This window comes from Suncus etruscus, chromosome 4 (assembly GCF_024139225.1).
Source record: "Suncus etruscus isolate mSunEtr1 chromosome 4, mSunEtr1.pri.cur, whole genome shotgun sequence".
Classification (NCBI taxonomy): domain Eukaryota; kingdom Metazoa; phylum Chordata; class Mammalia; order Eulipotyphla; family Soricidae; genus Suncus; species Suncus etruscus.
The window spans coordinates 87598434-87624652 of NC_064851.1; the positions used below are offsets into that span (position 1 = coordinate 87598434).

At 35.9% G+C, this 26219-nt stretch overlaps 1 protein-coding gene across 1 annotated transcript in view; it reads right to left on the reverse strand.

Annotated features, from left to right (window-relative positions):
- The window catches only part of ROS1 (ROS proto-oncogene 1, receptor tyrosine kinase), a 116019-nt gene that overhangs the window by 20526 nt on the left and 69274 nt on the right, over window positions 1-26219 (reverse strand). The window contains 9 exon segments of the mRNA XM_049772614.1: window positions 4464-4570; window positions 6824-6959; window positions 8343-8539; window positions 8541-8561; window positions 8748-8842; window positions 20994-21123; window positions 22752-22816; window positions 23975-24098; window positions 24100-24129. Coding sequence (XP_049628571.1) covers window positions 4464-4570; window positions 6824-6959; window positions 8343-8539; window positions 8541-8561; window positions 8748-8842; window positions 20994-21123; window positions 22752-22816; window positions 23975-24098; window positions 24100-24129 — 905 coding nt within the window.

Sequence of the window (26219 nt, forward strand, 5' to 3'; positions counted from 1 at the left end):
ATCTCACAAGCTTGAGTTTTGAGTCTCCTAACTTACAGAAAAGATCAAGAACCTACTTTTCTTTTGACTTCTAAAAGTATAAGTCAATTGAGGGTAGAGAGCATGATAGAAAAACCAATCTTACAAACATAAAATGGGAACTATTTCGGAGTATTAGCACTACTAGATTTACAGATAAAAATAGTACCACAGACAGAAAATTGTTTGTTTGTTTGTTTGTTTGTTTGTTTTTTGTTTTGTTTTGTTTTGGGGCCACACCCGGTAACGCTCAGGGGTTACTCCTGGCTATGCGCTCAGAAGTTGCTCCTGGCTTGGGGGACCATATGGGACACCGGGGGATCGAACCGCGGTCCGTCCAAGGCTAGCGCAGGCAAGGCAGGCACCTTACCTTTAGCGCCACCGCCCGGCCCCGTTTGTTTGTTTTTAATACCAGACAAAACAAAAGTGAATTTGTTTTCTGAAAGAAATAATACAGCTCTGGTCTGTTGCTCAAAGAAGAACCCTCCACAGGTATGACATTTAAGCCACACAAAAAAAATAACTTTTTTTATAGGAAAAAATACGTTAGCCATGGGAATAGGGTGGGGATGGCTCAGGGAACATCCAAGAAGAAGGACTAGCTGTGTAAATTTCTAAATTTGGAAGAGGCTGGGCACATGTTAAGGTCTGAAATAAAACCAATGTGGCTAGGAAATAGTCATAAAGGGACAGAGTGCTAAGAGATGAAGTCAGGAGAAAGAGCAGGTCTCAAACACCAGCCTAGGAGTTGGATTATATCGTATTATCCTGGGACATTTTATGTTTTAAAGCAGGCAGTATCTTTACATTTTGAAAATATTGCTGCTGCTAACAGATGTAGAGAATGGATTGTAGAGGGAGATGTTGGAAGTAAGGAAGTTAATAAACATGATGATGTGAGAAATATTTATGATTTAGAAATAATGTAATAAAAATGGATTTAATGGTCATATTCAATCACTAGGAATAAAGACTATTAAATACTATAGACTTTGTATTTAAAAGAGTTACTATTCAGGAACTATAATTGAATCTTTAGCTATCATAATATAGCGGGAAAACTCCACTTCCATCATTTTCATTTTTTCTTATTTTTTAAATATTTATTGTTATCATAGATTTTTTTCCTCCCCTCCTTCTCCTTTCTTCCTTTTCTTATCATTGCTGTTCTCATAGCATCACAATTGAGGCTCCCACAACAAGGTTGGTTATGTTTTCAGGAATCACAATCAGGCTATAGTGCTTCCACACTTGTCAATAGTCGTCATCATGATTTGCCCTCCTTTAGTTATGAGTGCTTACAGACATGCTCAGCAGAGTTCTTTCTGTGCTCACACATATGGTTGCCAGGGACTGTACTTCCTGATTATAATCTTCAGACACACATCATTTAACTTGTGCCAGGAATTACCAGAATTTTTCTGGTGCTGCAGTGTAGATGGAAATTGTTTCCAGCACTGGGGATCACAGACCAATAATCTACAGGCTCAGAGCAAAGCTTCCAGGATCCAGGTTGGTATATGAGGGATATCAGGGATTTAAACTCACAACTGTGTGCTTCTAAGGTTGATGCTCTAAGCCCCTGATTTCCTCCTTTGGGCTTCTTTCACTTCAGACAAGCCCCATAGGTAAGAATAGTCAATGTTGGGGCCGGAGCGATAGCACAATGGCAGGGATTTGCCTTGCACATGTATGACCCAGGGCAGATCTAGGTTTGATCCCCTGCATCCCATATGGTTCCCCAAGCCAGGAGTGATTTTTAAGCACATAGCCAGAAGTAACCCCTGAGCATCACCGGGTGTGGCCCAAAAACCAAAACAAACAAACAAAAATCCCTTAAAATCAATGTTAAAGAATTATGGAAAGATATCCTATTTCCCAATATTGGTTTATATTGGTCTATTTCCCAGTAATTTTCAGATAACTTTTAATAGATCTTATATAAAGTTTACATTCTTTTAAGGAGTGCTGAACTTGACTCAGTTTCTAAAAAGTATCATAACTAGAGACTGTAGAGATAGCACAGTGACTAAGGCCCTTGCTTGTAAGTGGTTGACCTGGGTTCTATACTTGGTATGACATATGATCTCCTAAGCATGACAGAAGTGACTACTGAGTGCAGAGCCAGGAACAAGCTTCACCAGTCATTGTTCAACAAAAAAAAATGAAAAAAAAATTGAACTGTATCGGAGAACCTAATATTTTACATGTGTTTTATAGTCTTTGGCAGTCCAAAAGATCTCAATGAAAAAGATCAGACTCAATAAAATAAACATCAGCCTTTAAAAATAATATAACTTTTATTTAATTATAGAACTTGATCAATTATATCAGTAATTAAAATATAATATTGCTAATTAATTTAAGGTGAAAGGAAAAATAAATTTTCCATTAAAATATATTCCTTCTAAATTATGCAATTGGGATTGAAATATATTAAAAAATAATAAAAATTGTACATCCTGGAAAACATGTACAATTATGACATGTTTTTCCTTTTTATTTGTCTGGTCTCTCTTAATTTATAAAGAATATTAAGAAACAAGGACTGGAGTGATAGTACAGTGGATAAGGAAGGCCCTTGACTGCACAAAGCTGAACTAGTTCAGTCCACAACATTTCATATAATCCCCTGAGCCTGCCAGGAGTAATTCCTGAGTGCAGATCCAGGAGTATCCCCTAAACACAGTAAGAGGTGGCCAAAAATAAAAAAAAAATTCAAAAAAAAAATTAAGACACATAATAAAGATTATTTCAAAGGAAAATAAGGAGGGTAAAGGAAGGAAGAAAGGCGGGGAGAAATGGGAGGTACAAAGAAGAAAAGAGACGCTATCCTTACAGTTGTCATTAAATACCTTTCCTACTCACACTGTCTTCCAAAAGTTTAGCCTTAATTTAATTAAGCAGATATTCTGATGATGGTGTGAAATCCAAAGCATACAACTCTTATGTGAAACCCTGGGTCCACATGGGAATATTCTCTGAACACCAGAGTGTGGCCTCAAACAAAAACAATGGAACTGACATTGAATTGCAAGCATTATTTTTAATTTTCTAATGGTCAAAACATATGACCTGGTAGGATAAAAACATCTTTCCCACCTGCCAATGACAAGTGAGAATGAATCACCATATATTTGCTGAGGAGCTCTACAAAGGAGCAATCATTTAAAAGAGTAAATTTATATTCCAAAACAGCATTAAGTGAAAAATGAATCAACTGAAGAATTTTTAATATTCTAACATTATGCCAGATATATTAATAACAACAGTACAAATAATAACAATAATAATAATAATAATACAAATCTTTGGTATAGACATTTTCCTTCAAAAATAAACAGTTGTCTCAATTCAGTATCCTGTTTAAGGTGCTCGTAAATTATAGTTACAAATACTTAGTAAAAATAAGCTTATAGTTTCTTCATTTATGTTAGAATTTACATAGCTCATTGTTCTAAGTCTAAGCAAATATTTATTCATTATATTTAAAACTCCTCATTCATGGCCTGTTTTACTGGCAGGTCAGGGGCAAAGGGTGGTGATAAAGGATGCACTGTGGGTTCATTAGTGGAGGAAGATCAACATTGGTGGTGGGAATGGCCCTGACTCACTGTATATCTGAAAGTCAATTATGAAGAACTATGTAGATCACAATGGTATCAATAAAATAAAATAAAACATTTAGTTAAAAACTATATTACATTAAAATAAACGAGTAATTCACTTTAAAATAAAATAAAATTCCTCATTTAGTTAAATGTTCAGATTCAAATTCCTCTAACCAGACATGCCAACCTGTTACTCCTCTTTACCATGATTTTATCCCTCCAAAATAGCATAAGATTCATTAAACATGTCCATTATTAGTCAGTCACTCTGTATGAAAATTTCTAAATTAAAAAAGCAATTAAAATACAACAAACTTTCAAGAAACTTTCTGCGTTGGTACCTTTTTGCATAAAGGGAATGATTTCATAAGCATTTAAACAAAGTACACAAAGTATAAATTTTAAGAACTTCTTCATTTATTATATACCCAAAAATGGAGGGACCAAATAAGCATCTAGGTGCACATATTTTTTTTAATATAAATTTTTATTTTGATCATAATGGCTTACATATTGTTGACAATAATATTTTAGGTACATATTTACATAAAATCAGGGGGGATTCCCATCGCCAAATTGTCATCCCTACGCCTCCGTTTCTATCCTACCTCCCTTTTCCTTTTCCCTCACCCCAGGGCGGCTAGAATATGTGGTCCCCTCTGTATCTAACCCACTACTTAGTAGTCTTTAGGTAGGTGCACATATTTTAATGGGTAAAAATCAGATGGTGAACCACCACTTTCTTCCATTTTTTGATTCCTACATCGGAGATACTTTCTAGGAATTCCATTTGCACTAGTGTTACATATATCAGAGTATCCAAAAAGCACTCACTTAACGTAAATTGCCCTTTGATCCTATTTCTCCTCAGAAGTGGTGTGATTGTTGTGCCAACTAAAAGCTGAAGAGAATATTGTGGAGTGGGCTTTCCACAGTCCTTCCTAGGTTAGGGAAAAAAGGGAAGGAATGCTCAGAACTCCCACATTCCATTAATAGCTGAGCACAGCAGAGTTATCTATAGGCTCACCTGACCTAGAGTGCATGCAGGTGCTTCGTATTTAAGCAGTGAATAGAGAGTGCAGCACAGCTCAGCACAGACTTTCAACCCCCTAGGCTGGGCCTGTGATCTCAGAAAACTTCTTCAAATAAAAATAAGTTTCCTCTGTACTCTAAGAAGAGTAGTTAATCTTTATTGTGACAACTTAAGGCCACGGCCAGATGGAATAGCATCACTGAGTGCTCCATTTCGTAGCACAGCTTGTTTTCCTGATTGGCAATGGACCATTAATCCTTTTGGGGTTTAGAAAGAATGCAACACTTGCAGGTTAGCATTGTTTATCTTTTTTATTATTGATGTTCAAATAAACCCATGGAAAACTTGGGTTTTAAGGAAACTAGAGATTAAGAAATTTGGAAAATAATATATCATCCAAATGATCAACTATATAGATATTATAAGATCCAACTATATAGATGATCTTTTCCTGCATATAATCAGGAATACTTTTCTAGCCTTTTTCTAGAATTTTTCTTCCCCTTCTTCTAGATACATTTTTGGATAGAACAAATATTGGCATCCCTACATTTTTCTGCTCTACAATAGAATGATTAACAATGTCTTTTTCCATCCACCCAAAATAAAACAAATAAACATATGAATAAAAATGTAGATTTTATTGGTTATTTTTTCAGTTCCTACTCCAAAACACATAATTGTTAGGGAGTACTTTTTAGGAGGAAAAATATGCCAGAAAAAGTTTTAAGTGTGTAATGAATATTTTGTACAATTTAAATAATGGATAAATTTTCTTATAGATATCTAAAATGTAAAACAATGGTATCTGTTATTTAATACAAATAAGTTTCTTATTTTTGGCATGTTAATTTTTTCCTCAAACCTTAACTCAAAGGTTTTTAAAGTTTAGGTAATTTCTTATCCCTAGTGTACATAACTTTTTCACTCCTAGCTCAAAGGATTATATATTATCTATACATACATCTATATCTCAAATATATATCACATAAATACTCCAAAGACTGTAAAAACTAAATCAGAAACAAACAGTGATTCAAATCTTCCTTTAACTGGAAGACTTAAATAATGCAAAAAACATTCATCAGTAGAACATTCAAACAAGGTGCCAGTTCTTAATCATCTTTTTGGCTCCAGTCTGAATATTCCTCTAAATAACACAGCATAGTCAAGGCAGTGCAACCACGGTGTGTATCCGCATACTGCTAATTCCTTCTGCACTTGTCTCTACCACACAGTTTAGCACTTTATTATGTGTTGGCTTGGAATCCAACTGCTCCATGGGCATGTCTTTTCTTTCAAAATACATTCTAAGATACTAAAGAGCCAGAGTCCTGATTTAAAACATTGATGCCAGTGCTGCAATTTGTGATAATTAAGCCATGCTTATCTGGAGCCACTGGTGGTGCACATCAGAGTCAACCTATTAAAGATCTCTGTATTCCAAACAATCCTTATAATGGTACTATGCACATAATAGAGAAGTTTATGATTGTTAATTATTTAGAAATTTTATGGGTAAAACAACTCAGGAAAAGTGTGAAAACTTGAGGCTTCTGCTGAATGAAGATGGTTATAAGAAAAAAGGTGAACTTCTAACAAAGTACTTATCTTTTATAATCATATCAAAGTCACCTACTCTTTGAAAAATTTATTAAGCTTTCATTAGTGGCCAAAATCAAGTTGAAAATGTCACTAAGATTTATTTACTATGTCTTAAGTTCAAAATAGATCATTTGTGTAATTTTAGTAGTATTAAATCCCTATGTCAGATTAACAGCAAAGACAATCTATCAAGCCATATATTCCTATTTAATATAAAAATTTTAATATACAGACTCAGATCAAATTAGATCTCAAATAAAATGAGCAATTATGTACATACAAAAATAGCTATTACTAATTTACTCACCTAACAAGCAGAATGAATATATAATATCTTTGAAAATTTTTTTGAAATGAAGAATTTTTGTTTCACTAAACATCCTATATTTAAGTAAAGTACCACAATAGTCTAAATTTTATGTAGCTCATATTAAATTTTATTTTTATTTAAAAATTTTACCCCAATATATTGTAATCTCATGTGCATCTGATTTCTTTCTTTCTTTTTTTTTTCTTTCTTCCTTTTGAGTTACTTATCTCAACATAATCAACTTACAGATCTTCAGGACAATTTCTTGGAGGCTCCAGTTTCTCTTCTGTTTGTACATAGTTTAAAATATCAAGGTTGGAATGAGCTGGATAAGGCTGATGACCAAGAGTTAAAAGCTCCCAAATCAAAAATTACAAAAGACCTTACAAATATTAAAGAATTTGCCTTAACTATATGCACTACAGATATAAACATTTAGCATTACAGATATAAACAGGTTCACAGAAGGTTATTTTTATTTGTCAACAAAGTAATTTCCCAATACTGAGATACATTTTGAGTTTGGCATTTTGATCCACTAAAAGAAAGATGTGAGACTTAAAAAAAACAGTAGCACAGCAAGTAGAGAGCTTGCCATGCATGCAACCAAGCCAGGTTCAATCTTTGACATCCTATGTGGTTCCCTATTACTGTCAGGAAAAATTCCTGAGAGCAGACAGGAAGAAAGCCAAGGCTTTCTTGTTGCTCAAGAGCAACAAAGGGCTTAGTGCCCAATTTTTACAATTTTTTCCTTTGTTTTTTTTGTGCCACATTACTAGTGCTCAGGGTTTACTTCTGGCTCTATGCTCAGGAATCACTCCTGGCAGGCTCAGAGCCACATGGGGTGCCAAAGATCAAACCTAAGTCTGCTACATGCAAGGCAAATGGCCCTACCCATGTGCTCTGGCTCCTAAACATTTTTTAAAAAGAAAGTTGACCCAAGAAAAAGTAGAACAAGTAACTATGAACTAGCAATCACTTCAAAGACAAAAGTAAGAGTTTGTGAGGATAAGAAAACATGCAACTGCACATTTTGTACTTCCTTTCTGGTTCTCATTGCAGAGCAGACTTACATTACCCTAGGTTTCCAGGGCATAAAAATGCAGACTAACTAAAGAAAAGGTAAGAAAGCATTTCACAATTTTTCCAAAAGTTTGGATGCTAATAAATTTAGAAAACTAAGAGATGAATAAAATATGGCAACATTGAGAACCAATTTTATATCGATCTCAATTTCGGCAGTCTAACTTTAAAAGTATTAAATATATCTCCACATTTAGAATAGCTATAATGACATACTTAAGAATTGCAAACAAAAATGAGAACTCCTACTCAACTACTAGGTGTTCAAACCTCCCCTCTCTTGTGTACTAATATATTTAAAAGCTGCAATTTAAAGTTTACCCATAATGAATAAACCACCCCAAGCAGTAGGCACTTGACACTTACTTGAATATTAATTCATAATCATCGATTCTATTAGCCTTTACTCTAAATTTTAGTAAAGTAAAAAATGCTTGAAGAAAGTGTCCTGAATTCATCTACGATAATAAAATAAGGGAGGGATTTAAACTGTGAGACTCTAAGAGAATAGCCCTCACATTGGTCACCAAATTTCACATTAGCTAGAAGCAAATCACTTATTCTCTCTGCTCTTCTGTTCTACAAATAAAAAGCAAGTAAGAAAACTTCTTTAAATCACTTTCACCTCTGACATAGACTGGTTCTTCCCACATTTCTGTGTGCCCTGTTAAGCTCACCATACATTTGATTAAATGGTGAAGATACAATGGTGAAGATCTTCAATGGTGAAGATCCATCAAACTTTCTGGAGCCATTCACTGAACAGGGAGCAGGCCTTCCCCTCTCTTTCTATAATATTTATTTTTATAGATGTTACTTACCAATCCAAAGTCCCCAATCTTCACAATCCATGATTGACTAGTATAGTCTTTCACAGACACAATTCCTAACTGCCCAATCCCTAAGAAATACAATATATTTAACAATAAAAATAAATTTTAGAGACTAGTAGGCCTTTATAAGAATTTTATATAAACTATTGCCATTATGTCAACAGAAATGTTAGAACAATTTGTATGTTTCATAGAAACTACAAGTAGTTACTGTACAAAAATCATAGGAACATTTTCTGGAATGTCACTTATACCTGTGAATGAAGTGCATTTCCTCCAAGTAAACACAACCTGAAATATCTATACACAGGTCTACAAGGTCAACCAAGGTAAGCAAAGGACCATTAGACTATAAGGAATAAAACAAAAATTATAAGAATATTCCCAGTTTGCAGAAAATATACAAATAGGTATAGAAATTAAATATAAGTATATGGATATGCATATGTTCAAAAACACATATTTATGGTATTTAGAGGTAATTTTGTTATGCTTCCAAGACTTCAAAATAGAATAAACTAAATGTAAATTTCTTTATCAAAATATCCATAAATATTCTATATTAAATAAGCATAGATGATTAATTATGTCAGAGAAGACAAGATTTAAAAATTAGGTCTTCTACTTACTTAGTTGTATGAACTTAACTTATATTGCTTAATTCACTTAGCAACTTTCTTATATGTAAAATATGTATTATAAAGGGTATATAATAGGCCCTTAAGTAGTAGCTGTTCTCCTAAGTAGTAGATCACAGGCTTCTCTTTCAGCACCTGCACAGTAAGCCTGTAGCCTAAACTGGCTGCAATGACATCTTTGTGGGAAAAGGCAGTTGACATTTTTAGTAGTATCACTTAAAAAAAAATCAAGTTTGTGCCATGAGGCTATTCATGCACCTGTGGATGCATTGCCGTTTACCTTCAATTTCCCTTGTTCAGGACTTTATCTTTACTATCTTTTACCTCCCAAATTTCTCATGACTCCTGAAGTCTGTTCTTTCATCATCTTGGTTCCATGTGGCCCATAGTTGATGAGTCAGTGACAAATTCCTGAGCTCAGTCAGTCCCTTTGTTATCCTAGGCTGCTCTCATAAACTATGCTTTGGCCACTCACAGGTCCTTATGTCTTGTCTCTATTTCTCACCCTCCCTTTGTTATTCTGCTATCATTATTGAAATGCTTTTTAATTCTTGATTCACACATCCTTCACCAAGCATCTAAAGAGTTTCTAACCTGGAAAACCTTCCATTTCTCATAGATGGTGCTCTAAAGTGTTGCTTTTCCTGCCTCCCCTGAAAAACTGGAAAGAATCCCTATGTGAGATTCAACTCTGTCATGGCGCTGCTCAATCACAGCAGGTCTAATATTTGCTGATTTTATTTTAAAGACTGAATCTCTCTAAAGCCTTATTCAGATGCACTATTCCAGTCTCGGGAATAGAAGCTAAGAACTTTCTAATGCCTTCTAGTTCATTCATTAATCCTCTGTGACTTTAGCTGTTTGCTTTTGGCAAAACCTGCTCTACTTTTAAAAATTCTCTTCATGCAACATCTTGTCCCTGAACTAAATTTTAGTGAACTGACTCCTCTTCCCTGCTGATAGTTTTTGAAATATTGTTTTCCTGTTTTGATCACTAACCATTACTTCTAAAAGTTGTGTGATAACCTTTTGGGATTCTTCAAGACCCTATCTTAAGCCTTCACAACTTCAAAAGTCCATTTGGGCTGATGTGCAACTACCCAACCCTACAAACATAATGAAGATCACCTGGATCTATCCCTGGTTAATGCTTTTTATTAGGATTTTTTAGGGTTCACTTAGAATTGTAGTTTTTTGTTTTTGGTTTGGTTTTGGTTTTTGGGCTACATCTGGTGACACTCAGGGGTTACTCCTGGCTATGCAATCAGAAATAGCTCCTGGCTATTTCTTGACAATATGGGACAAAGGGGATCGAAACTAGCTCAGTCCTGGGTCAGCTGCATGCAAGGCAACTGCCCTACCACTGTGCTGTCACTCAAGCCCCAGGACTGAATTTTTAAATGCTGTTTCACCCTAACTCATTGTGTCCCAAGTGGAAAATCACTTTCAGGATGACACTTTCTCTGTTTCTTTTTCTCTGACTCCCTTTTCTCTGTCGATCTCTGTCTCTCTCGACTCCCTCCCTTTCTTTCTGGTGCTTCAATAGTAAATTTCATATTATACTCTAATAAGGTCCTCCCAATTCTACTGGAGGGTATAGAATCCTGGAAAGCTATAACTAAATCCTTCAAGCCTTATAACAAACAGGGACTGAGGGAGAAGGAAATAAGTATCTAACAATGGTTTTGTATTATTTCTGTAGGCTGTTTTTTGTTTTGGGTTTTGCTGTATTTTAATCTTAATTTAATCTTTGCAAATCCAATATAAATAAAGTTTGAGATATTTTTGTTTCAATATGTCATTTTATAGATACAGAAATCAAGGTCCTAAAAATTTAGGACAATAAAGCCAGTTAAAATAAATACTCTTGCATCCAGCACAACAGATCACTACAAATAAGGATGCTTATAACTGTTCTAAAAAGATCTCTAAGCACTGCCCATAGAGATGGTCCAGAAAAAGCGTAGCCTAAAGGGGACTAGAGAGCTTCTCATGTCTGACTACAGTCTCAGATCTTTATACTGACATTCAGTATCTAAAAGCATTCTGTCTTATACGATTAGAGATAAGGAGGTGAAGCAGAAACACTGTGCTGGCAGAAAAGGTGCTAGAGGGGCCTGAGAGATAGCACAATGATAGGGCGTTTGCCTTGCACTGGCCAACCCAGGATGGACCTGGGTTCCATTCCCGGCATCCCATATGGTTCCCCAAGTCTGCCAGGAGTGATTTCTGAGTGCAGAGCCAGGAGTAACCCTGAGCGCCACCAGGTGTGACTCCCCAAAAACCAAACAAACAAAAATTAAGGTGCTAGAAAATCTAAAGTGCATGTGGCACCATTATTAAAAATATAAGGAACCTGTAGGAATTCCCTAAAAACAATAATTTGGAGAAAAGTAAGTCAATGTGTTCTTTTTTGTGTGATTTGTCTCTATTTAATTTTTTTAATAATATCTTTATTTAAACATCTTGATTCTGAATATGATTGTGATTAGGTTTCAGTCATGTAAAGAACACCCCCCTTCACCAGTGCAACATTCCCACCACCAATGTCCCAAATCTCCCTCCATTCTACCCCACCCCCACCTGTACTCTAGACAGGCTTTCCAGTTCCCTCATTCATTCACATAGTAATGGTAGTTCTCAGTGTAGTTATTTCTATCACTGCACTTACCACTCTTTGTGGTGAGCTTCATGAAGTAAACTGTAAGTTCCAGCCCTCCTCTCATTGACTCTGAGGATTGTTGCAAAAACGACTTTTATTTTTCTTAAAACCCAAAGATGAGTGAGACTATTCTGCGTCTATCTCTCTCTCTCTGACTTACATCACTCAGGGTGAGAAATTCTATGTACATCCATGTATAGGAAAATATCATGACTTCATCACTCCTGACAGCTACATAATATTTCATTGTATATATGTACCACAGTTTCTTTAGCCATTCATCCATTGAAAGGCATCTTGGTTGTTTCCAGAGCCTGACTATTGTGAATAGTGCTGCAATAAATATGGTGTGAGTAAGGGATTTTTGTATTGTATTCTTGTGTTCCTAGGGTATATCACTAGGAGTGGAATAGCTGGGTCAAATGGGAGCTCAATTTCCAGTGTTTGAGGAATCTCCATATCACTTTCCATAGAGGTTGGACTAGATGGCATTCCACCAGCAGCAGATAAGAGTTCCTTTCTCTCCACATCCCTCCAGCACTGATTGTTCTCATTCTTTGTGATGTATGCCAATGTCTGTAGTGTGAGATGGTATCTCATCATTGTTTTGATTTGCATCTCCCTGATGATTAGTGATGAGGAGCATTTTTTCATGTGCCTGTTGGCCATATGTATTTCTCTTTTATCAAAGTGTCTGTTCATTTCTTCTCCCCATTTATTGATAGGATTAGATGTTTTTTTCTTGTAAAGTTCTGTCAGTGCCCAGTATATTTTGGAGATTAGCCCCTTATCTGATGGGTATTGGGTGAATAGTTTCTTCCAGTCAGTGGGTGGTTCTTGTATTCTGGGCACTGTTTCTTTTGTGGTGTAGAAGCGTCTCAGCTTAAAGTACTCCCATCTGTTATCTCTGCTTCCACTTGTTTGGAAAGTGCAGTTTCCTCCTTGAAGATGCCTTTAGTCTCAATGTCATGGAGTGTTTTACCAACATGTTGCTCTATATACCATATGGTATCAGGTCTGATATCAAGGTCTATTTTTTCCCTTTATTTAAACATCTTGATTACATATATGATTGTGATTAGGTTTCAGTATGTAAAGAACACCCCCTTCACCAGTGCAACATTCCCACCACCAATGTCCCAAATCTCCCTCCATCCCACCCCACCCCCACCTGTACTCCAGAGAGGCTTTCCAGTTCCCTCATTCATTCACATGATTATGGTAGTTCTCTGTGTAGTTATTTCTATAACTGCACACACCACTCTTTCTGGTGAGCTTCATGAAGTGAGCTGGAAGTTCCAGCCCTCCTCTCTTGCCTCCGAGGATTGTTGCAAAAATGACTTTTATTTTTTTTAAAAACCCATAGATGAGACTATTCTGCTACTCTTTCTCTCCCTCTGACTTATTTCACTCAGCATGATAGATTCCATGTACATCCATGTATAGAAAAGTTTCATGAGTTCATCTCTCCTGGCAGCTGCATAATATTCCATTGTGTACATGTACCACAGTTTCTTTAGCCATTCATAGGTTGAAGGGTATCTTGGTTGTTTCCAGAGCCTTACTATTGTGAATAGTGTTGCAATAAATATAGGTGTGAGGAAGGGGTTTTGGTATTGTATTCTTGTGTTCTTAGGGTATATCCCTAAGAGTGGAATAGCTGGGTTGAATGGGAGCTCAATTTCCAGATTTTGGAGGAATCTCCATATTGCTTTCCATAAAGGTTGGACTACACGACATTCCTACCAGCAGTGGATAAGAGTTCCTTTCTCTCCACATCCCTCCAGCACTGATTGTTCTCATTCTTTGTGATGTAGTGTGAGATGGTATCTCATCGTTGTTTTGATTTGCATCTCCCTGATGATTAGTAATGAGGAGCATTTTTTCATGTGCCTTTTGGACATTTGTATTTCTTTTTTTATCAAAGTGTCTGTTCATTTTTTCTCCCCATTTTTTGATGGGATTAGATGTTTTTTCTTGTAAATTTCTGTCAGTACCCTGTATATTTTGGATATTAGCCCTTATATGATGGGTGTTGGGTGAATAGTTTCTCCCACTCAGTAGGTGACTCTTGTATCCTGGGCACTATTTTCTTTAAGGTGCAGAAGCTTCTCAGCTTAATGTATTCCCATCTGTTGATATCTGCTTCCACTTGTTTGGAAAGTGCAGTTTCCTCCTTGAAGATGCCTTTAGTCTAAATGTCATGGAGTGTTTTACTGACGTGTTGTTCTATATACCATATGGTATCAGGTCTGATATCAAGGTCTTTAATCCATATGGATTTTACCTTCGGACATGATTTTAACTGGGGGTCTATGTTCATTTTTTTGCAAGTGGCTAACCAGTTCTGCCAGCACCACTTATTGAAGAAGTTTTTCCTGCTCCACTTAGGATTTCTTGCTCCTTTGTCAAAAATTAGGTAATTGTATGTCTGGGTAACAATGTCTGAGAACTCAAGCCTATTCCACTGATCTGAGGGTCTGTCTTTATTCCAATACCATGCTGTTTTGATAACTATTGCTTTGTAGTACAGGAAAGTAATGCCTCCCATTTTCCTTTTCCCTAGGAGTGCTCTAGTTATTTGAGGGTGTTTATTGTTGCAGAACTTCAGAAGTGTTTGATCCACATCTTTGAAGAATGTCATGGTATTTTTAACGGGATCACATTAAATCTGTAAAATGCTTTGGGGAGTATTGTCATTTTAATTATGTTAATCCTGCCAATCCATAAGCAGGGTATGTGTTTCCATTTCTGTGTGTCCTCTCTTATTTCTTGGAGCAGGGCTTTATAGTTTTCTTTGTATAGTTCCTTCATGTCTTTGGTCAAGTTGACTCCAAGATATTTGAGTTTGTGTGGCACTAATGTAAATGGGATTGCCTTCTTGACTTCCTTCTCTTTCTATCATTATTGGTGTATAAAAAGGCCATTGATTTCTGTATGTTAATTTTGTAGCCTGCCACCTTCCTATATGAATCTATTCTTTCTAGAAAGCTTTTTGATAGAGTTCATAGGGTTTTCCAAGTAGAGTATCATGTTGTCTGCAAACAATGAGAGCTTGACTTCTTCCTTTCCTATCTGGATTCCCTTGATATCTTTTTCTAGCCTGATCGCTATAGCAAGAACTTCCAGTACTATGTTGAAGAGGAGTGGTGAGAGCGGACAGCCTTGTCTTGTACCAGAATTTAGAGGAAAGGCTTTTAGTTTTTCTCCATTGAGGATAATATTTGCCATTGCTTGTGATAGATGGCTTTGACTAGATTGAGGAAGGTTCATTTCATTCTCATCTTGCTGAGAATTTTGATGAAGAATGGGTGTTTGACCTTATCAAATGCTTTCTCTGCATCTATTGATATGATCATGTGATTTGTATTTTTCTTCCTGTTGATGTTGTGTATGATGTTGATAGATTTACGGATGTTAAACCATAATTGCATTCCTGGTATTAAACCTACTTGGTCGTAGTGTATGATCTTCTTGATGATGCATTGGATCCTATTTGCCAGGATTTTGTTGAAGATCTTTGCATCAGCATTCATCAGGGATATTGGTCTGTAATTTTCTTTTTTGGCAGCATCTCTGTATGATTTTAGTATCAAGGTGATGTTGGCTTCATAAAAGCTTTTTGGAAGTGTTCCCATTTTTTCAATTTCATGGAAGAGCTTGGATAGTATTGGAAGTAGCTCCTCTTGAAAGATTTGAAAAAATTATTAGGAAATTTATCTGGGCCTGGGCTTTTCTTTTTGGGCAAATGCTTGATTACAGTTTCAATTTCCTCAGTAGTGATGGGTATTTAGATATGCTACATCCTCCTTACTTAGCTGTGGAAGGTTATAAGTGTCCAAGAATTTTTCCATTTCTTCTAGGTTCTCAAGTTTAGTAGCATAAAGTTTCTCAAAGTAGTCTCTAATTACCCTTTGGATCTCTGCAATATCTGTCGTGATCTCCCCGTTTTCATTTCTAATATGGGTTATCAGATTTCTCTCTCTTTTTCTTTGTGAGTTTTGCCAATGTTCTATCAATCTTGTTTATTTTTCAAAGAACCAACTTCTGCTTTTGTTGATCTTACAAATTGTTTTTTGGTTTTTCACTTCATTGAGTTCTGCTTTCAGCTTTGTTATTTCCTTCTGTCTCCTTATTTTTGGGTCCTTTCTTGGTCATTTTCTAATTCTTTGAGCTGCGTCATTAAGTTATTCAGGTATGCCCCTTCTTCCTTCCTGATGTGTGCCTGTAGAGCTATAAATTTTCCTCTCAGTACCGCTTTTGCTGTGTCCAATAGATTCTGTCAGTTTGTGCCTTTATTATCACTTGTTTCCAGGAAAGTTTTGATTTCCTTTTTGATTTCATCTCGGACCCACTTGCTGTTCAGTATCAAGGTGTTTAATTTCCAATTTTTAAAGTTTTTCTTCTGTGTCCCTTTGTAGTTCACATCTAATTTCAGAGCCTTGTGTCAGCAAAGGTAGCCTGCAAGATTTCTATCTTCTTGATTTTATGGAGGTATGTTTTATGTGTCAGCATGTAGTCTGTCCTGGAGAATGACCCATGCACATTGGAGAAGAATCTGTATCCAGGTTTTTTTGGGATGGAGTGTTTTATATATATATATATATATATATATATATATATATATATATATATATATATATATATATATATATATGTCCTCTTTTCCATTATTCTTTTCAGGGCTAGTATGTTTTTTGTTGGATTTCATTCTGGTTGACCTATCAAGTGTTGATAGGGCCGTGTTGAGGTCTCCCCCAATTATTGTGTTATTATTGATTTCTTCTTTCAGATTTGTCAGTAACTGTATTAGATAATTTGCTGGTCTCTCATTGGGTGCATATATGTTTAATAGTCTTATTTCTTTCTGTTGCACATATCCCTTGATTAGTACATAGTGTCCATCTTTGTCCCTTACCACTTTTCTGAGTATCAAGTTGGTGTCATCAGATATTAATATGGCCACCCCAGCTTTTCTGAGGGTGTTGTTTGCTTGGATGATTTTCCTCCAGCCTTTCATTTTAAGTCTATGTTTGTTCTGATTATTCAGGTGTGTTTCTTGTAGGCAGAAGGTGGTTGGATTCATCTTTTTGATCCATTTTGCCATCCTGTGTCTTTAATTGGTGAATTTAGTCCATTGACATTGAAGGAGATGATTGTCATAGGATTTAATGTCATCTTTGTAGAGAAGTTTGCTGTGTTTGTTGGTCTCTCTTGTCTTAAAGTAGACCTGTCAGTTTTTCCTTTAAGGCTGGTTTTTCATCTGTGAAGTTTCTGAGCTGTTGTTTTTCCATGAAGCTATATATCCTCCCTTCAAACCTGAATGTGAGTCAGGCTGGGTGCAGTATTCTCAGTGAGGCATCCATTTCATTCAGTCTTGTCACAATATCCCACCACTGTCTTCTGGCCTTGAGAGTTTCTTGTGACATGTCTGCTGTCAGTCTTAAGGATACTCCTTTGAATTTTGTAATTTCCCTTTTTGATCTTGCTGCTTTCAGTATTCTATCTCTATCTGTGGGATTTGTCATTGTAATGAAGATGTTTCTTGGGTTTTTTTCTTTGGGTCTCTTTTAGCTGGTACTCTTTGGGCATGCAGGATTTGATTTCATGTAGTCTTTAACTCTGGGAGTATCTCTTTGATGATGTCTTTGACAGTTGATTCTTCCTGGAGATCTCCTACCTAGGCCTCTGGAACTCCAATGATTCTTATGTTGTTTCTGTTGAGTTTATCAAAGACTTCTATTTTCATCTGTTCGCATGCCTTGAATATTTTTTCCATTGCCTGTTCGTTTGTCTTAAGGTTCTTTTCCAATTTCTTCTGTTGAGTTTTTCTGCATCATATCTTCCAGTACTCTGATTCTCTCCTCAGCTACTGATACCCTGTTTGCAAGGCTATCCATTGAGGTTTTTAGTTGAGCAACCGTGTTTTTCAGATCTGTTATTTCAGTTTGGAGTTTTCTGATTTCTGTCTTTGTGTTCTCTTCAGATCGAGCTATGCTTCTTTTGAGTTCTATGAACATCTTCAGTATTTCTATTCTAAACTCCTTATCTGAGACGTTAATCAGATGGTTGGATTTTTGGGGGTCATCCGAGCTATCATATTCATTCTCTGTGCATAATGTCTGCCTGCAAGGTTTCCCCATTGTCACACTTATAGTGTGATTTTTTTTTTCTGCGTGTTGTGGTGGGGTTTATTAGTTAGAAAGAGTGCATGGCCGCGAAGTGAAGCAGAGTGGCTGTGCTCTTCTATGGCCTCTAGGTGACAGTTTTTGGGGGGTGCGCTTTTTAGGCCTCTGAGGAGAGCTTCAAGTTCAGGAAAGACAGACAAGCAAAGCAAAGAGTTCCCTTCAAGTCCTCAGGGTCATCCAAAGCACAGCAGGAGGGCGCAGCCAGCCAAGAACTATCTGTAGCAGTCAGGATCCCCGGTAGGAATGCTGATGAAATCCAATCTCAGGTGTCTGGAAACAGCATGGCCCAAGATGGCTTCTGCGTCCTTCTGACACCCAGCAGAAATCAGCAGGAATCAGTGTGTGTACATCCCAACCCACCTCTGAAGCAGGCAGGATCGCTGGCAGGAACGCTGATAAAATCCAGTCTCAGGCAGCTGGAAACCACATGGCCCAAGATGGCTTCTATGCCCTTCTGGCACCCAGCAGAAACCAGCAGGAATCAGTGTGTGTACGTCCTGACCCACCTCTGAAGCAGCAATGTATTCTTTTAGTTTAAGTTGTATTGTCTTTCCTTTCTATATATATCCCAAAAGATGACTGAAAAAAAAAAAAAAAGATAAATGTCCTTATTTAAGATAGTAACTGAGGGCCCTGAGAGATATAGCTCAGTGGCCTAGAGTTCATGTTTTGCATGCAAAAGACATGGTCCCAGAGCCACATTGTCCCTGAGGATCACTGGAGGCGAGCCCCACATATTGAGTCAGAAGAAGCCCTATTCACTGCCAGGTATGCCCCAAATAAAAAACATATGTATTAAATGCATAACTATACTCCTCCCTTCTTAAAGCTCTCAAGTGATAGAATAGGAAAAAAATCGTGTCGTCTTATGAGAGTAAATGGATCAGAAGAACAGGTCTTAGAGAGAAAATATTGTTTGAGGAGAAAAAGCTTATAAAAGACTGGTCACTTTAGTAGAGCCAAGTGAGATTTAAACTGCTTGTAGAGAAAGATGGAAAAAAACTAAAGTACTTTTCATTGTAATAGACTATTTCACTCTGGAAGCAGCATATATTACTGAATTAGAAATGAAAAGCTAGACTGAAATAAAGGATTTTAAGGTGTTTATTCTAAAAGATAACTAGATTGTATATCCTTATTTTACAGCAAGTAGCTTTCCTAGGTGGGATACACACACAAATTGCCCACATTCACATGCACTCAGTCTCTTTTTCTCTCCTTTCTCTCATTCTCTCATTCTCTCTCTCTCTCTCTCTCTCTCTCTCTCTCTCTCTCTCTCTCTCTCTCTCTCTCTCTCTCTCACACACACACACACACACACACACACACACACACACACACACATTGAACCAAAAGTCAAATCCCAGATATGGTTAACAGATTGAACTCAGGGTCAGTTTCCACAAGGTAAATAACTGCCTTAACATCTACACTATTTCTCTAGTGCTGTGGATCTTTCTTTTTTTTTGGGGGGGGGGCACACCCGGCGGTGCTCAGGGGTTACTCCTGGCTGTCTGCTCAGAAATAGCTCCTGGCAGGCATGTGGGACCATATGGGACACCGGGATTCGAACCAACCACCTTTGGTCCTGGATCGGCTGCTTGCAAGGCAAACGCCGCTGTGCTCTCTCTCCGGGCCCCCCCCCCTTTTTTTTTTTTTTGAGTAAAAGGAGTTTCTCTTAGCCTAGAATTCAGTCACACTATTAAGTGTAAGAGAAAAAAAAATTCTTAAAAATTGGAAAAAAATAAGACTTTGCCTCACATTTGCCTTCTCATCTGTCTTTTTCAGAAACAGAACAAGATGTAGGAAAAAAAGGTACAATCTTGGGGGAGCAAAGGGGAAATAGGGTAAAAACCAAAGACACCCCAGGTGACATTAATGATGACCTCAGTACAAGCTCCTTTACCAGCTCAAGAAGTCTAAGATAAATAGTTAAGTGGTGGGTTATCTGATAAATGATATTGAGGAGTTACAATTCTGTCAGAAAATTTAGATGTGGGGCCAGAGTGGTAGGGCATTTGCTTTGCACACAACCGATGTGGGTCAGTCTCAGGTTTGATCCCTTGCATCCCTTATGGTCTTCCAAGCCTTCCAGGAGTGATTTCTGAGCACAGAGCAAGGAGTAACTCCTGAGTGCTGCTGACTTCGAGCCAAATACCTCCCTCCAATAAAAAAAAAATTAGATGTACAGAAAACAAAGCAACAAAAATATTTTAGGAATTATTTTTTGCTGGTCCAAAGGAAAAAAACATAATTACAGCCTATGAATAATTAAGCTGCAAATAATAATAGCCATAGTAGTGTAAACGTGAAAATATTACTTAATCTGAAAATTTTATTCACTGTCAAAGGATGGAATGTTTTTTCTGTGTAAAACTGATGGGATTTGGGGAGGCACAGGAGGAAATCTAAGGAAGTTAACTATCGATTTTCATTGTGAACAATTCAATAGATTTCTCCCAAAATCAAAATGACAATATGCAAATATATAAGCAGAGTATTTTGGAACATGGAAATAAATACCAGAAAAAATAAAAGTGAATACATATGAAAGTGTGAATGAGCCTCTTTACCTAGTATTAGATAAGTATTGACAATAAGAAAAAAATGTATATAGTTTAAATGTAGAAATAGAGGTAACTTTTCCAATTCTGCCTGATCCCTGTTTTCCAGAAACACATGATTATGACTATGAAACATTTATTTTCCCATTAAATATCTTAAAAAACTGTCAAACAAAAAATTTCAGAAATACATGCCCAGAGTTGTAATAACCCTAATTCAACATCTAAAAAATATAAAAATTATTTCCACAAAAGTTTTCTAAGATTCTACCATATGGCAAAATTGCAGCCTATTGAAAGAAATTTAAATAAAATTAACAGGGCACAAGAAGTGGACACTGGTGAAGGGATTAGTTGGAACATTGAGACTCAATCATGAATTAGTTTTGTAAGCTGTAATTCATGGTGACTCACTGAAAAAAACTCACACCACAACTCCATAACCTACCATGGTCATCTGGACTTTGTGCAAATAGGTCAGAAGGTCTCTTCCTTCCATAAGTTCCAGAATACTGTACTGGAGTTCATTTAGCAAACAAACTCCTAGTTGTTTCAGAATGTTGGGATGATTAAACTTGCTGACAGGTGGAAAGAGACAGGTGACATGACATGACAGAACTGAAGTCCAAGCTAAAAGCCTTTGTAAAGCACAGCAGTTCTTTCTAGAGTTTTCTTCAAAACCCCTGTTTTTCTCTCTAACCTATATAAGATAGCCTTCTTTATTTATTTTTCTATTTTTAAATATCTTTATTTATATGATTTGATTACAAGCATAATTGTAGTTGGGTTTCAGCCATATAAAGAACACCCCCCTTCACCAGTGCAACATTCCCATCACCAATGCCTCAAATCTCCTACCTCACTATTCCCCTGCACCCCATATTTGAGACAGGCTTTCTACTTCCCTCATTCATGCACATTGTTATGTTAGCTGCCAGTGTAGTTATTTCTCTAACTGCGCTCACCACTCTTTGTGGTGAGCTTCATATCATGAGCTGGACCTTCCAGCCCTCACCTCTATTGTCTCTGAGAATTATTACAAAAATGTCTTTTTTTTTTCTTAAAACCCATAGATGAGTGAGACTATTCTGTGTCTATCTCTTTCCCTCTAATTTATTTTACTCAGCATAATAAATTCTATGTGCATCCATGTATAGGAAAATTTCATGACATCATCTCTCCTGACAGCTGCATGATATTCCATTATGTATATGTACCACAGTTTATTTAGCCATTCATCTGTTGAAGGGGATCTTGGTTGTTTCCAAAGTCTGGCTATTGTAAATAGCACTGCAATAAATATTGATGTGAGGAAGAGATTTGTGAATTGTATTTTTGTGTTCCTAGGGTATATCCCTAGTAGTGGTATAGCTGAATCATAGGATCATAGTTGGATCATGGGGAGAAGAAATGAACAGACACTTTGTCAAAGAAGAAATACAAATGGCCAAACGACACATGAAAGATAGCTTTCTTTGCAAGTGCTGATCTTGATACTGCCCTTAAGGGAGGTAATATGGCAACCCCTAGTGGCCAGGCACATAGATAGGGGTGATTTTTAGACATATATTTCATCAAGAATCTTGTGTTGGAGAAAAGAAATTAATTTCTACTAGTTTCTTTCAAAAAACATCTGAAAGCATTATATCTTGGTCACAAATATAATATATTTTTATCTCCCTTTTAGAGAAATAACTCACATGCACTCTTAGTTGGGAAAAAATGTTTTCTCAAGATATGAGAACAACTAAGTCCCATTCTAATTTGAACCTAAATACAGGTCTCTTGCCTCAGGTCTTCCCTTTAGTTTATACAAGCTGTTTCATCTCCATTAATAGGCAACAAGCTTGAAGATAAGTTTACCAAAACAAGGGAGAGTTTTGCTCAGATTGTACTTAAGAATTTTTCTTTACTTTGTTTATTTGACCTTTATCACAATCTAGAAAAAAAGGATATTTAAAAATTGAATAATTTCAGAATTCACTTCAGTACTACTAATTGATGATAAGGTCCTATTGCCTGAGAAATTTTTAGGCTCAGGCAGTGTAGAATGTTTATTACTAAACACTCCTGTTGGAAAGCCAGCCATCTTTGATTGGGGCCTTATTAACTAAGTGGGTCATTTTGAATTTTACAAATACACTATTTGATTATCAAAATGTTCTACCCATAAAAAAGAAAATTAATTTTCCACCTGCCCTGAGACGTCACCAGATGTGCCTCCTTAAGGAATTCAATCTTCTCCTGGTCTGTGGAATCCTTCTTCAAATTCTATGCAAAAACAACCCAAGAATCAGTGGAACAGGCACTTCTCTGAGTTCAGTAAGTTAATAAAGATAATATTTATTTTGTTTCATTTTGCAATATTAACCCAAAAACTGATATAGATAATGAATGAGGTTGTGCTCAAAAGTTAGCTCCTATAAATTCAAGTTGGAATACCTAATATATAAAATGTCAAATAACAGTTACACAACTACCTCCAAAATGCAGATTATTTTAAAGCTCAATTTGGCATTCAGGCTAATTTTTTATATGTCATAGTTCTCTTTTCAGTATCAGTTTACCACTGTTTCCTTACTAACAGTTTCATAATTGATTGATTTTTTTTCCAGTCAGACAACTGGAGACAAACTGTCCAGTCTCTGACAATTAATCAAACTAATTCAGAAAATCATGGTATTCGTGGAAGTCATAGTTTGCAATTTTCCAACTTTCCTTAAAATGTTGGCCATAGATTGAATTTAATTATAATTAATGATATGTACAGGGGGGAACATGCTACAGGCTATAGAGACTTGTGGGAAACTTTTACATTCCTATGTATCTACAGCTAACACATCCTTTTCTATCTTCCTACCTTGAGTGAAGATATGATCCTTTTTCTTAGACAATCGTTTTAGAACCCTGAGGCAACATAAGTAGACAATGTTCAGTAAAGTTTAGATATACATATCTGAGAATGCACAGTACTACACCAAATCCACAAGTTATAGTGTTATATAAAAAAAAAACTTCATGCTGGAAGTTGGGGTTTAACCCCAAATACCACAATGTCCTCTCAATATTCCTGAGGATATCCCCAGAGCACAGAGCTGATATAGCTCCTGAGTACCACCACACATGGCATTTAAATAAAAAAATAACAATTTTTGATCAGTGGTGCTGATAAGTTTATAAAAGAGCCTTTAAGCAGTTCTTTCATAAACTCTAATAAAGTGGAAAATCGCAAGTCTCAGCTTATGAGTAACTTGTAGGCAATATGCACAACAGAATTTATGTAGGGAATGGGAAGCAGTGATTGCTGGTTCCACTTTTTCCAATTTTCTTTATAACTGAGAGCACTCTTCTTTTATTATAGCTGTTCACATATAAATCCATGTAGGTATTATGATTTAACATGCCAAGGTATTAAAAGATCTATGTTACCTTCACTGCTACTTTGGTTTCTACACTACCAACTGCTAAGATGTCTATTGCTGTCCCTTCATACACTTCTCCAAAGGCCCCACTTTCCAGCAAGAGGCATAGAGTCAGTTTGTCCCATGGGAAGACTTTCAATCTCTTCATAGGTTGGCAAAGTACTGCAAAATAATATTTTTGGTCTTCAAAAATTTATATGCATTATATTAAGTAGTTCAGGATTGGTATTAGTATGTTAAATAACAATATGATAAAGGATTTTTATAATTTTAATATCCCTAGTACATTCTACACTATGACATGAAATATTGTTTTTCTTTCTTTTTTCCACCATGCATAATATTCCTTGTCTATTCTAACCCTAGAGCTTATTATTATGCCTCTAGGCATACTCATCTTTATAGAAATGTGCATGTGTGTATGTTATCTTGAGATCATTTTATGTTTTGGATTGTGTATCACAACATATAGTTTTTTGGGGACAAGATAGTGTCAGAAATCTAAAGCATTTGCATGCCAAACAAACATTTAATCTATTTGTCTCTCCAATCTACCAGAAGGATTGCATTGCAGATTGTTGTTATATTTATCAATTATTAATTTTTTAAATCATGTAAAGAACAATTATTATATCTTTGGAATAAATATACCTGAGTTTATGAACTAAACACATTTTACTTCAAACTGTCTTACATCTCTAATATATAAAACTAAATTTACTACAGATACTATATCTAGATCAAACTTCCATTTTCATTAATTTCGTTTAAGCACCATGGTTACAAAATGTTCATTGCTGGGTTCAGTCATACAAAGTACACCATCCTTCACCAGTGTATTCTTCCTCCACCAATGTCTCTGATATATATATATATATATATAAGATATATATATATATATATCTTTCACCAATATCTTTATCTCTCTCCCTCTCTCTCTTTCCTTTTAGATACTGTAGTTTGCACAATTTTTAAAGGAGGAGCGCCTTGCAAGTCACTTTCTCCCCTTTCAGCATTGAGTTCTTGTCCAGGGTAATCAGTTCCAACTATCATTGTCATAGTAGACCCTTCTCTACTCTAATTGCACTGTTCTTTGTGGTGAACATTCTACCCTGAGTTAAACCTACTGACCTTTATCTTTATTGTCTCTGGATAGTATTACCATACTATCTCTTGTTTTTCTTATATCCCTCAAGTGTGTGAGATTATTCTGTGCTTATTCCTTTCACTCTGGCTCATTTCACTCAAAATAATAATCTCCATGTCCATCCCTGTATAAGAAAATTTCATGACTTAATTTTTTCCTAACAGCTGCATAGTATTTCACTGTGTATATGTACCATAGTTTCTTTAGCTACTCATCTGTTCTTGGACACCTGGGTTGTTTCCAGTTTCTGGCTATTATAAGTAGTACTGAAAAGACCATCAGAGTGCAGAGGACATTTTTATATTGTATTTTTGTGTTCCTATGGTATGTTTCTAGGCATGGTATTGCTGAATCATATGGAAGCTCAATTTTTAGCTTTTTGAGGAATGTCTATATTGTTTTCCAAAAAGGCTAGAATATTCTGCATTTCTACCAACAATGGAGTTCCTTTCTCCCCTCATCCATGCCAGCACTGGTTGTTCTTTTTTTTCATGGTGTATGCCAGTCTCTGTGCCATGAGATGATATCTCATTGTTGTTTTGAATTACATCACTTTGATAATTACTATTGTGGAAAAAATTTTATGTGCCATATGTATTTCTTCTTTGAGGAAAAGTCCGCTCATTTCTTCTCCCCATTTTTTATGTTTTTTCTTGTAAAGTTTAATCCATGCCTTGTATATCTTAGATATTAACCCTTTATCCCATCAGACTAATTAATAGAAAGGCAAATTTTTCATTTAAAATATTATGAAAGGAAAATGTGTCATCATTTAAATTTTTGAATTTTCCAAATAAGCATCTTGAATATAAGATATTTTGATGTTTTTTCAAGAAAAAAATTACCTTTGAAGTAGCTGATTTATCTCACTTCTGTATGCACTTCAAATCTTTTAATGCATGTTTTGAATTATAAATTACTAATGCAAGTCTATGACAAAACCTCTCTTGTACAGACCATTCTATCACCCCTTATATGAAGATATATTTTAACATTTTATTTAATTCTGATGATAATTAAAATTAAAAAAATTATTACTACTTTAAAGAGATTTTATATTTAATCATAATAAACTTCTAAAAACAAAAAGATTTATTTAATGATA